Source organism: Camelina sativa, chromosome 17 (genome assembly GCF_000633955.1).
Source record: "Camelina sativa cultivar DH55 chromosome 17, Cs, whole genome shotgun sequence".
Lineage (NCBI taxonomy): Eukaryota > Viridiplantae > Streptophyta > Magnoliopsida > Brassicales > Brassicaceae > Camelina > Camelina sativa.
This window is the reverse complement of record NC_025701.1, coordinates 20,261,347-20,275,198: the sequence shown is the minus strand read 5'-3', so window position 1 is coordinate 20,275,198 and position 13,852 is coordinate 20,261,347. Positions and strand designations below refer to the sequence as shown.

At 34.2% G+C, this 13,852-nt stretch overlaps 2 protein-coding genes across 2 annotated transcripts; both read right to left on the bottom strand.

Moving 5' to 3' along the window:
• LOC104757729 (ethylene-responsive transcription factor ERF022) lies at positions 7,792-8,658 on the bottom strand. The gene has a single exon (XM_010480498.1). It carries the CDS (start codon positions 8,582-8,584, stop codon positions 8,033-8,035), a length of 552 nt encoding a protein of 183 aa, XP_010478800.1. The 5' UTR covers positions 8,585-8,658; the 3' UTR covers positions 7,792-8,032.
• LOC104757730 (ethylene-responsive transcription factor ERF022-like) lies at positions 12,998-13,650 on the bottom strand. The gene has a single exon (XM_010480499.2). It carries the CDS (start codon positions 13,595-13,597, stop codon positions 13,043-13,045), a length of 555 nt encoding a protein of 184 aa, XP_010478801.1. The 5' UTR covers positions 13,598-13,650; the 3' UTR covers positions 12,998-13,042.

Here is a 13,852-nt window from a genome sequence, read left to right as displayed (position 1 = left end):
CTTCCACAAGTTAGCTTATTCCAAAGATAGCTTTCCGCTTGGCAATTCTCCACAGCAAATCATCAATACGAACATAATAAAACAAACAAGTACCATACGCTCGCATATTCTGATTCACCGCTTCAAATGCTTTTCAGGCCGCTAACTCAAACCACTTGACTTATTCCCTCCAACAAGCTTACCAAAACCTTGAATCTAGCAACCCTTTCCATCTCCAATGAACTTCATCCAACATCGTTGCAACGATTAGTTTATCCTGCCATGAAGGCTTTTCGTGAACTTATGTATCTGGCAAACATGCCTCTCCCGGCTCAATCCTGCTGTAACTCCCCTTCCTGGGACTCCGGCACCACCGGCCTCACAATCCTAGCAAAACAGCCACACATTCATAACTGCTCTGGTTCATAAAACCCTGGCCCAACGGCCAACAAAAACCTAAAATCCAAGATTAAACCACCATCACTCTCGAGGTCGACATTCCGTCGTGGTGTTTATACTCACCTTCTATACATTGCTTGCTCCCACCTCCTCCACTCTTAGGTCGCAACCTTTGAGTCATACCGATCTCACTCTCAGACCAGCGTCTTCGAGTTATACCGTCTCACTCTTGGACCACAATCCTCAAGATCTCGGTATCAGGGGAACTACTCATCCCCTCAGGAGAACAACGTCCCCTCTGCCACTCTCGGAGCCCTCAGCCCCTCGAGCTATCGGTATTCAGGGGAATCACCATCCCCTCAGGAGCAACAATCCTTAACGACTATAAACATCTCTCGACACAACTACCTCCTGTGGTCCGAGTATAACATTGCAATGTTACACCTGCCCACTAAACTTCTAATATCCAACTGGATTAACCCCCAAACAGAGAAATATCTGCTCCAACTGCATATGTCCACCTATCCGCCTCTCTAGGCCCGATACCTCTTGAGAATAATCTCATACCGGTCATCTACAACCGCTCCATCCTCTTAACATAAGGTGGAAAGTCCTCAACATCCGCAGCCCTCGACTGCACCCCGCCACATGCGGCACAACTGGAGCCTACACTGGTACCCCTCTCGGTAACCGCTCCAACAGCACGCCAACAGATCCGCCAAGCGATCATCTCGACCCTGGGCTCCACCTGCTGCAACCCCACACCTGGGTTCCCAGCACCCCCGGCACGCTCACCGGCTAATCCCCTCTGGTCCCTCCTGATACGCTTGCGACCCTCTGACGTACCTCCTCGTGGAACTCTGGACCACACACTCGCTGGCCTCGGGACCCGCCCGACAATGACCACGACCACGTCCCCGTCCACGACCAACTACTCAAACACCTTAACCACTGATCTTCCAAGAACAGAGGCTAACAAGCAGAAAACAAATCAATACCACACAAAGAAACATAACAATAACTCACCGTGGAATCTCATTGAAGGCTCGAAGAGGATGTTCTAGGACTCCATGCCACACACAATTGACTAACTCACATAATCAATCAAGACATGCAATCCCAAACATCACAACAGAAACCTAGTGAACCCAAACCTAGAACCGTAAGGGCTCTGATACCAAAATGAAACGACCGACCTTTTTTTTTTTTAATAATAAATAATAAATATTATATAATAAATAACTACAACTAGTGGTCCCATACCCACTAGCCACCTAACCACAATCACAACCAACAGCGGAAATAACAACACCAACATAATATCCAATAATACTCCAATAAAAACCAATAACCATAATCATCAACAATAATCAATCCAAACAACAAGAAACAAGGAACCAGCAACCTAGCAATGTTTCTAATGACCCAACTCTAGCAACCTAGCAATGCCAGACAACATCCAATCGAGTCCCTAGAACATCCTCCTCTTCATTGCCTTGATTCCACGATCACACTTTGCCTTTACCTGCACCACAAACACAAATTGAGATGCATGAGTATTTGATAAACACTCAGTGAGGCAATCCTCCCATCTACTGGGCTATACACACAAGCAACAATGATTCCAAAGTTCCAAAACAAGCAACAAACAAACACACAAACCAGGAAATCAATCATCGTCTCGCTGGAAGGGATGTGTCGACCGACACCAGCCTAGTGTCGACCGACACTGGCTCAAAGGTGTCGACCGACACTACCCTACAGTGTCGATCGATGCCAAATTGCTGGTGTCGACCGACACCAAGCTGTATCGATCGACACTCCCTCTGCAACTGCGATCCGCGCGAAGTCGAGAGTCGAATCTCGCTCCCAAATCTCCTCCAAAACACCCAATACTCAATACCCAAGCCTTATACCTCCTTAGGAACCTGTATCAACCAATCCCAGCAAGAAAAACACACAAACAAGCAACAACAAGCAAGAACAAGGGAATCAAAGGCTTAGATTAGCCATGGTCATGCACTCACCTTCTAAAATGAAAATGAACCGTTAACTATCAAATCCCTCCGGTGAAAAGCTATTCCTAGGCGTCACGAAGCTTCCCACAAAATTTCAGCACGATCAGATCTCAGATGAAACCGCAATCGATCCCGAAACTCCCGCTGGTCTCAATCCGCGACTGAGAAGAAACGCCCCACGAAACTGTCGATATCTCCTAGAATATTAACCCAAATTCACTTCTGTAAAAAGGAGAGTGTACGAAAATCTCTTAGCTACAACCCTACCAAAACTCAATACCTTTCAAAACGATTTAAGTATACAGATCCACCTTCTCCCAAACCCTGACGATTCTGTTCCTTTTTGCTTGAACACCAAAATCAAGTTTACTCTTCCTTCTCCTCTTTCTCTTTGTTTTCAGCGGCTAGGCAACAACAAAACACGACCTAGGTCGTTCTCCCACTTAAATATCACGGTTTAATGGTTTTCCCTAAACTAAACCGGTCCAAATCGATTAAAAACTCAATCTGGTCGAACCAGAAAATCAGTGGTGTCGAACGACACCCCCTTGGTGTCGATCGACACCCTCACCCAAAACACTCAAATTGGTTTGCGGGTGTTACACTAACTCTGAATGAAGTGGGGATGCACTGCGACGTTGTCATTTGGCACCCATTACCAAAGTCTGATTCTCACCTTCACCACACCACCATCCTAACCCTGAATGTGGTTTTGTGGCTTTCCACGAGCCATCAACCTGACAATGAATTAACAACTCCGGCGTAATCAAAGAATCCGTCAAAACAGTGTCAACCCTTGCAGTTAATTGGGATTCCTTCCACCACAATTGTTCATGTAAAGCCTGATTAATGATATCCATTGGCTCTGATTGTAATCCTTGAAAAACTTTTTTATTCCTATCCTTCCATAAGAACCAGACCAGCCACGGAATCGAGCTATGAGTAGTTCCTAAAGCCATATGTGCTAAAACTTTGCCATATATAAAATCTAAATTTGAATAGATTGAACCAAATGGGAACTTATCCGTATCAGGTCCATAAAAAATCCTCTCCCAAACCTGACGTGAATGAGGACACTCAAATAAGGTATGGTTAATAGACTCTTCCTCCAAGTCACATCTCTTGCATATTATATCACAATTAACTCCCCGGGAGGCTAATCGCATCGTCACCGGAAGAGAACCCGAAGCTATCTGCCAGAAGAAGTGTTTGATTAATTTTAGGTGGTGCCGGAAGATCCCAAGCCTTAGCCTTCAGAGCATTAAAATTGGGACCATACTCAATTTCAGCCTTCATATCTTGAGCTACCTTATAACCTGACTTAACCGAATACCGACCAGATTGTGTATAATGCCACACCAATCGATCTGGTCTAAAAGACTTGCTAATAGGAAAACTAAGAATAGTTTGAATATCCTCCGGATCCATATATTCCTGAAGTATAGGTAAATGCCATTCTGTAGTCCGATGATTAATCAAATGGTTTACCATTAAATTTGGATGAAGTTGTTGTCCCCTACCGTTTGCAGGTCGAGGGTGTTGATCAGGGATCCACGGATCACGCCAAACCGATCTGTTTCTTCTTTTTTCTTTCGTGTATCTATAACAAAATATCAAAATCTATGCATGAGAACAAAAAGTAAGATTATTATAATCATCCGAAAGTAAAAGAACCACGACGACACAAAAAAAAAAACCGCGAGAACCATTAGAGTAGTTCATCGAACTATGTTGAATCTATATATACATTTTTAAGTACATTTTGGGCTCTACCTTTTTATTTGTACTTATTTAAAAACTTATTTTCAAAGTTAATCTCTTAAACATTTCTAAAAATAGCACTTCAGATTTTGTTCCTTAAATATTTTATATTCTATTCTAACTTAAAAAAATTACATCAAAATCAATATGGAACTAGAAACAATGATATATTTAACCACACTTCTATTGTGTTTTGAAGATATTCTATCTCTGAATCATTTGTAAATAAAGAAAACAACAATTCGATTCCCATTTTGTTTTCCAATACCTGTGAGTTTTGATTCTTAACGTAAGAATAACTTCGATTCATACTTATTATGTATTTAGATCCCTTATTTTTGTTATAATAATTAAAACTCAAAATAGAACCTCAAACACTAAACAAAACAAACTAAATATAACAAACAAATAGTCATGAAATATATTGCGGATTAAAAACTTAGTATAAATATTACCGTAAAAACAGCCGGAACATTTTAGTTATTCCTCTGTTTACAAAACATCTAATATTTAACAAAAAAATACAACATAAAATATAAATAATAATAAAAATTATATGCACTCGGTGTACCGCCGGTTAAAATCTAGTTACTCTACAAATATCTATACTAGTATTTTTGCAGCAATTTTTGCTCAAAAATATATTTATGGAAATATTTACCATTGAATGCCATTTAATGCTTATACTCATATCCAAACAAGTTTAGTTAACTCTTCTACTATCCTTATAACCAAACAAAACTAAAATATTTTAAATTTCCATATATATATAATGTTCTATAATTAATATAGATATTTAGAAGATATTTCCATATTAAAAAAGATTATTCTCCTATCATTTTTTTTTAATTTAAATGTAGTGAATCATCATATAATACATAAAAGTTAATAAAAATGTGTATTTTTTTACATATATTGTGATTTGAATTTTTTTAAACGAACATATATTACTCAATTAATACAAAAAGTGTGTGTTCAACATACATATTTAGTAAATTTACCGTATATAGTCAATTATTGAATTTTAAGAAGTTTATAATTTATACTGATATATCTAAATTTAATAAAAGTTTAAAATTATGAATATTTAAACATATTAAATTTTCAAAATAACACAAACGAGTTATATTACACGACAGGTTATATGACATTACATGATTGAATTGATAATACTAAAAAATAAAATATCATTAATATGATACTTCAATACAAGTTAAATCCTCATTTTACTATTTTAACAACACCAATATAAAATATGTCGAATCAAACTGATTTAATTAAGATTGTATTAAACAAAAATTATTGTGCGGTATACCACAAATTATATACTAAATAACTAAAATTAACAAAAAAGTACATTAGCAAAATTAGTATTAAAATAGTAAAAAAATAGTAAAAAAAAAACTTAATACCGCAGGTCGTAATCTAGTATCATACTAAGAATCGATCATCATACCAATTGATATCACCATGACTGTGCCGGCTTAACTACAAAGCCAACAGTAGGACCACCCTATATATATGTTTCATAAGTAAAAGGGTCTTTAATTATTATTTTTTTGTATCTTTGATATGTTAAGACCATTTTTCCTCGAGAAACGGGTGAACATTTTTCAGAAGATTAAAAAAATATATTTTTATTATATTTATTCATTTTTATTTATTTTTTAAAAGATGTACCAATGAGCAAATGACACGTTTCTATTTCTGTCCAAACAACGATTCTTCCAGTCCTTCACCAAGCATCGATTCCTCGTGATTTCTCTTCTCTCTTCCTTTTCTTACTTTTTTATTTAAAGCAATTACAAGAGTAATTACCAGTAATAATGCCCTAAGAAGCCTATTTTAAAAAATTGTCCATAAGCCTAAAAAATGTATAAGCCAGCACACTGATACAATTAATATTTGTCGTTAGACCTTTTAAAAAATACTAGAATATGAATCTGTGCTCTAGCACGGGTTGAAATTCCTTCTTCATGTTTATTTGATAATTTTTATTTAAAACATCCGTATATGTGATTATTTATTTGGTTTAAAAGTTTTTTTGGATAGAACATTATGTCATGAAATCATATACTGAATATGACTTATGAAAATAACATCTATTTTGTAAAATATATTCGAGTATATCTAGATTTTGGCCCACGGTATAACGCGGATTAAGTTGTGTGATAAAAAATTAATTTTTTTTTGTTAATTTTATTTGATTTGTTTAGTGTTTAAAATTATATATTGCATTTTGATTGTTAATTCTATGACTTAACATATATTATAGCGCATATTAATTTTAGGATCAAATATGTAACGTATGTTTATCAAAATCATCGTGACCGAGAAAGCCTACCAAACAACATTATTCCAAACTTAAATTTAATCAGAGACATCATATTTTTAAAATTTTAATCCGTGCTATAGCAAGAAATCATATTTCTTGAAATTTTTTCATATTATAGTGACATATTATTGATCCGTGCTATAACAAATCAAATTAGAGTGTTTATAATTTTTAACTTTTTGATCTATCATATATTTATCTATCATATATTTATGATATTCTTAAAAATATCAAATTAAAATATTTTTAAAGATTCCAAATTAAATTATTTAAAAGTTTATTATAGTATATAAAACTATACAATTCAACAAAATAAATATTCAAATTTTGCCCATTACTCGGTCAAAATTTTCTGATAAAATTAGATTAGATTTTATTTTTTTAGTATAATCGGAAATCACTTATAATCTGCGGAAGAGTGATTAATTTCTAAGATTTTTTTGCTTATATGTGATTAGTTAAATATTATTTGGAGATTTTGGAATATCCATTTTAAAAGGATCCTAATCCTAAATCTATATAACCTATCAAATAATTAATCCATATAATCTATCAAATAATTAATATTAGTTATAACTTATATTAATATTATATGGTTTACCAATTTGAAATTGTGTACTCCGTTTTATTAAAGTGAGGATTTAGTCGGTTAATAAAAATATATCGAAAACTTTTGAAGATAAATTAAGGATAAGGAAAGTTATTGCTGAAGCTGAAATGTCAAATGCATCGTAGGGCCACAGAAGATTCGGGGCGGCATATTATATTGAAATCGTCTCTCTTCTGCCCCCACACGGAGTGAACTATGATATCAATGCAAATTAGTGAATTGCGATTATTCTAACTTTTATAAACTACGAGTTTTCCTAGTCATCACTTACTGGATTCTCCAAATTCAGTTTTCAAATTTGTGCAAACAGTCATTTTTACTCTTTTCCATTAGGATCTATCCAAAAGTGATTTTACAAATTTCAAGCAGTTAGGACTAATAATAAAAACTGATCATAAATGTGCTAATTTAAAAACTTTTATTATACGTACTCTTGTCTCTTGACTACAACAGTTGTTCTTCACACTGATGATTATATTCCTTTTGGTAATAGAAAGTTTTAAATGGGTACTCATGCTAAGTAGAGAAAATGGAAGAAGAAAAAAAACATGTACTTTAAGGTGGCCATTTCGAATGGTTTGTAATAATTTTTTATGGAGTATATGTCTATCTAATGGATTTTCTTAATCAATATAATAAAAGATAACATTATTTATTTCCTTGGAGTGTTTTTTGATTCTTTCCTTCAAAAATGTATTTATTTCTCCTATAAAACATTCCAAATCATCTGGCAGACCATAAGCCCAAAAATATAATAATATTTGATTCAGTCACATCTTCGTTTGACAAAAGATTACAAATTACCCAAGAAAAACATTAATTTCGGGTCAAAATTTTATTGTATTTCATGAAATAGTTAATCAGTAAAATCAAAATCTTAAATGGTTGGTAACATCATAAATAAAATAAGATGTTTAAGCAGATGTAATATCAACTAGAATTCCATATGGACTGAAGTTGCTGCATTTCAAAAAACTCATCCCTGTCGTACTGACCAAAGAACCGTCCGTATAACTCTTCGTAATCAGTCACTTCCAAGTCCTGCATCCACCCCATCCTCGGGGAGTCTAATGGAAACTCATTAATAGCCTGAATCTGATCAGGAGACAATCCGACCCGAGAAATTCCTTGACCGGAGTCGAGAGATGGTTCAGTAGACCCACCTGGTTTAAACATAAGTGCTGCCTCCTGAGCAGCCGCTTGAACGTGCTCGGGACTCGAGCTCTCCGGCTGAGGAAAACTGTTGGCCAGTTCCGGGAAGTTGAGATTGGTCCCATGACCTCGGAGGTGAAGAGCCGCAGCATCGTAGGCCGCTGCTGCCATCTCGGCTGTCTCGTAGCTCCCGAGCCAAATACGGGTTTTCTTACCGGGTTCCCGGATCTCCGACACCCATTTGCCCCATTTCCTCCGACGAACGCCTCTATAAGACACTTGGTCAACGGAGAAGTTGTGCTCTCGTTGACCAATATAGTTGTTTTCCATATAATAATGCAAGGTTGTCTAGCAATGTGTGTGTTTGACAGTGTATACTGAGATATGCTGCTGATTAGTTTAGAAGTTTGAGTTATAGAGTCTGTGGTTAAGTGAAATTGTATATATAGAGAAATAAATGAGGAAATAGAATTTGTGGGAGGCGTGTTTGGTTTCAGGTGAAGTGAGCTTCCCACGTAGTTACGTGTGAAGTGGAAATATGCTGTCATGCATGCATGGGTCTCTTTTTCGGCATGGACTTTGATGGATATTGTATAAATTAGTAAGGCTGTCTTTAAGCGTGTACAAATAGTGTGTATTTCGAAGACAACCCAGATTTTAAAATTGTTCTTCTTTTGGTAGAAGAAAATTTTGAATATTTATATGATTTGGACTTTAATTAACACATCAACGTTTTGTTTAATAAAAACTTTGTACATGCCTTCCAGATAAATTGATATGGTCTTGATTAATAGATTTCTTATTCTATATAATCCGGTTTTTAGTTAACAGCTTAATTAAACCGAATCTTATATAATATGAGAAGGTTTTTTTCAATTTTTGCTAAGGAAATGACATTTGGCTTATCATATTGTTGACACCTGTATTTTTTTTTTGGACGTAAATAACTATAGTTTGAACCTAATTAACTACATGCCCATAAAACAAAAAAAAATGCCATCAACATTTCCTTCATCCCTTCTTTAATCAGAAACATATGCAGCCCCAAGAATCTAGAGTCCTTATATCACTCTGTGGTTGGTTTCATTTCAGAACTATACCAACATTAAATTAAATTTATAGGTTTGAATTCTTGGGTTTAATTTCTGTGTTTTAATCTTCTATAATTTTCACGGAGATAAGCGGAATCAAATTTAGGTAAGATGGTGGGATGGTATTATTTTAGTAAATTAGTTTAATTTTTTAAAAATTGTTTATACAAAAATTAAATTTTTGTATTTACTTTCTGGAAAATTACGTAAGATTGTGAGATGGTTTTGATCTAATTCTATAATTATTTTGTTCGATTCACACTTATTATTTCAAACGTTATGGTATTTTTGAATTATTTAAAATTTATAAGTTTTCATATTAGGAATTTCATAATAAATTATATGAGAAGGTTTTTCTCAACTTTTGCTAAGGAGATGACACTTGGCTTACCATATTGCTGACACCTGTATTTTTTGGTTTGGACCTAATTAACTACAGGCCCATAAAACCAAAAAAATGCCATTAACATTTCCTTCATCCCTTCTTTAATCAGAAACATATGCAGCCCCAAGAATCTAGAGCCACCTTATATCACTCTGTGGTTGGTTTCATTTCAGAACTATACCAACATTAAATTAAATTTATAGGTTTGAATTCTTGGGTTTAATTTCTATGTTTTAATCTTCTATAATTTTCACGGGGACAAGCGGAATCAAATTTAAGTAAGATGGTGGGATGGTATTATTTAAGTAAATTAGTTTAATTTATTAAAAATTATTTATACAAAAATTAAAATTTTGAGCTTACTTTCTGGAAAATTACATAAGATTGTGAGATGGTTTTGATCTAATTCTATAATTATTTTGTTCGATTCACACATTATTTCAAACGTCATGGTATTTTTGAATTACTTAAAATTTATAAGTTTTCATATTAGGAATCTATATTATGAAAGATGGCCAACTCTCTCCATCTGAGTGACACATCAGCAGTGGAGAGAGTGCCACTTGTCTATCCTCATTAAAAGCAAAAAGACCTATTCATGTATTTTGTTCTTTTTTATATTACAAAAACAGTTTTAATATTTACATAAAAAAATTAGAGAGGCTTATAACATTTCCCAAAAAAGTAGATGCATCACCAAAAGACAAAAAAAGTATCGGGATTGAATCAAGAGCCACTTCTTCCTCTCAGCGTAAACCATGAATCTATGGATATATGGTTTAGGAGTCATAATTTTGTCAATAGTTTGAAGAGTTGCAGCAGTGATAGAGATATTTGTTAATATTGTAGAGAAATTCATGAAAGTTTGTCCCTAAAATTTTTTTTTTGAAGAAGATTGAAGTTTTGTTCACTATCAAATGGAAGATAATTGAATAAAATTGTAGAATGTTGGTTTAGCAGAATACAGAGACAAAGAGGAAGGAGTTTTCATATTCTAATATTTAGAAGTTGTCAAAAATAAAATTAAATGAAATTCTTATAAATAAATAAAAAATTCTAGAGTTATATTCAAGAAATTGAAGAGCTAACATGAAAGGAAGATGTCTATCTTAATCAATCTTGATAAATTAAAATGTTAGTAGTTCATAGTATATAACTGAGAAGCTAAAAAACTCTTTGTTACAAAATATGCATCTTTAGATCAAGCTTTCATTTGGAATATTTTTTTTAGAAGTTTTAGACAAGAATTGTAAAATGGTTAAGCTTTCAAAATAAAGTTGTCTATGCATGTATCTAATAATTCAATTGCAAAATGAAAAAAGCTATTTGAAGTATAAAAAAAATATCAAAATCAAATTATATTTTTCAAGATTTCCACAATTAAAAAATAGATAAACTCTACATAAAAAATCAAATTGTTTAAAAAGCGGTAAGCTATAAGCCCGCGCATAGCGCAGGTATTCATCTAGTATTATATATATTTTAACTAGATAAAAATAAGATAAAAATTTAAAATATTAAATATTGGTCACTGTAATAATATTGTAGATTTGTAGATATTTTAATATGATCAAAAAGTTCCAAAATTTTTTTAACCTTTCAACATAGATTTCATATATATTGAAACAAAAAAAAAATCATAAAGATCAATAACTTTAATATTTTTGCTGGCAGATTAAATATTAATCTATGTCATGTAATTCAATTTATATTGTGTCTTTTTGTGTGGGAACTTATTATAAGACCAAATGTAAAGAGAAGTTACCAATTCCAGTCCTTTGTAAGTGTTAATTCGGACTTCAGCTCTCGAATCGATCTAGTTGATGCCATGTAAATATCAAGAGTCAAAATCTAGGAAATGCTCCAGCTTTGACAGCAAATGTGCTGATAACATATGTAAACTACTCATAGACTATTTATCACATTGACCAGAAAAAGAAAAGAAAAAAAGAAAGAAAGAAAAAGTGTATTTTTCATAACGAAGGTGCGGAGAAGCCCATTAAAATAAAACTAAAAAACAGTAATACTAAAGCCGGACTAGCAAAAAATGTTCTGCATCCAAATAATTTATTGATTTATAGTAAAACCTCGTGCGTCGAATTCTCAAGAAAACAAAAAAAAAAAAGAAAAAGAAAAAAGAAGAAGATATGGTTGCGTGACGTGGCTGCATAATGGTCACCACCGCCACTAACCACCACACCGTATCGCAATCAGTACGGACCATCCGGTGGTCAAAAAGGTCTCTGGTCTCAGTCTAACCACCCTTTCTGTATTATTGAATCTCTCCACAACATCATATTCTCGACGGACCCTACATGTGAATTCAACAAGTATAACAAAATATTGCTTTATATTCTATTCTTTTGAACTCACATGTTCTTTTGTTCAAGAACTCATGAGTGTACTTTAACACTATTCCAAAAAAAGAGTAATTAAGAATTATGTACATACTCGAACCTATATATGAACCTATGGAATAAGTAAATATGATATGACAATTTCTACTAGTGTTAAAGAACTTCATAGGATTAATTAATTAACTCTTAACATATTCATTAATTCTGGTTTATGGGAGGCATGTGCGTGAAAGGGACCGAACCCTTTGACCGGCGGTAGGAGACACGGTACTTTGTATTGTGATGTTGTCTATCTCCCTCTATTGCAATGTCGACCATAATCAAATCAGTTCCTCTTTTTTTTCGCCATGTCGACAAAAAATTCTAACAAAAATATATAATCTCTATCAAAGTTTACATCCTATAATTTTGCCATGTCGAAGAAATATATATAATCTTCTATCATAGTTACATCATCTTTCGATATATGATTTGGAGATTTCATACTATGTGTATGTGAATCAGGAAAATTTTGAATACTTATGTCGCAAATAATTTGACCCATAAAACTATTACACTCGTTAGTCGTTGTTGCTAATTTTTTTTTTTTTTTAACTACTTTCGAGAGAGAGAGTTTAATATCATTTTGTCATAACGCGATTCATTTCATTCTTAGTTTTTTTTCTTCCTAACTGTAAATATAGCATTAACAATGAAAAAGAATTAAGTTTACAATCTAATCTGTGATATTATTATAGACTTACAAAAATTATCTTATGGCAAAAAAAAACATGGAATTGGAAGTATAATCCAACTAGAATTTAGTTCATATATCTACTGTGAAGTTAAAGGAATTAGATCAATGGCGATTTTGATTGTGGTAATTAACTCTGTTAAATTGATATATACCGTAAATGGTTGGTGACACATCATAAAAAGAATCGAGTAATTTTTTCAGTAATTTAGCAGATTAATATCAACTAAAATCCCATATGGACTGTTGGTGCTGCATTTCATAAAAATCATCCCTATCGTATTGGACAAAATAATGTCCGTACAACTCTGCACAATCATTAACTGCCAAGTCATGCATCCATCCCAACCTCGGAGAGTCCAATGGAAATTCATTAATCGCCTGAATCTGATCCGGAGACGATCCGACCCGAGAAAGCCCCTGACTAGAACCGAGTTCTGGTTCATTAGACCCATCCGGTTTAAACATTAGTGCTGCCTCTTGAGCAGCAGCTTGAACGTGATTGGAACTGGAGCTTGCCGGTTGAGGAAAGCTGTGGGCAAGCTCGGGGAAGTTCAGATGAGACCCACACCCTCGGAGATAAAGAGATGCAGAGTCGTAGGCCGCTGCCGCCATCTCGGCTGTCTCATAGCTCCCGAGCCAAATCCGGGTTTTCTTACCGGGTTCTCGTATCTCCGACACCCATTTGCCCCATTTTCTCTGGCGGACGCCTCTGTAAGACACTTGGTCAATGGAAGAGAAGCATTGCTCTTGTTGACCAACATAACTGTTTTCCATATAATATTAGTACAATGTTGTTTGGTAATGTGTGTATGTTTGTGTGTGGTATATTAATGAAATGTGCTAATTAGTGTAGAGGATAGAGTCTGTGGTTAAGTGAAATTGTATATATAGAGAAATAAATGAGGGAATAGAATTTGTGGGAGGCTTGTTTGGTTTCAGTGGAAGTGAGCTTCCCACGTAGTTACGTGTGAAGTGGAGATATGCTGTCATGCATGCATGGGTCTCTCTATTTCTACATGGACTTTGATG

Coding starts and splice junctions, on each gene's coding strand:
- LOC104757729 (XM_010480498.1), bottom strand. CDS start 8,584: ATGGAAAACAACTATATTGGTCAACGAGAGCACAACTTCTCCGTTGAC.
- LOC104757730 (XM_010480499.2), bottom strand. CDS start 13,597: ATGGAAAACAGTTATGTTGGTCAACAAGAGCAATGCTTCTCTTCCATT.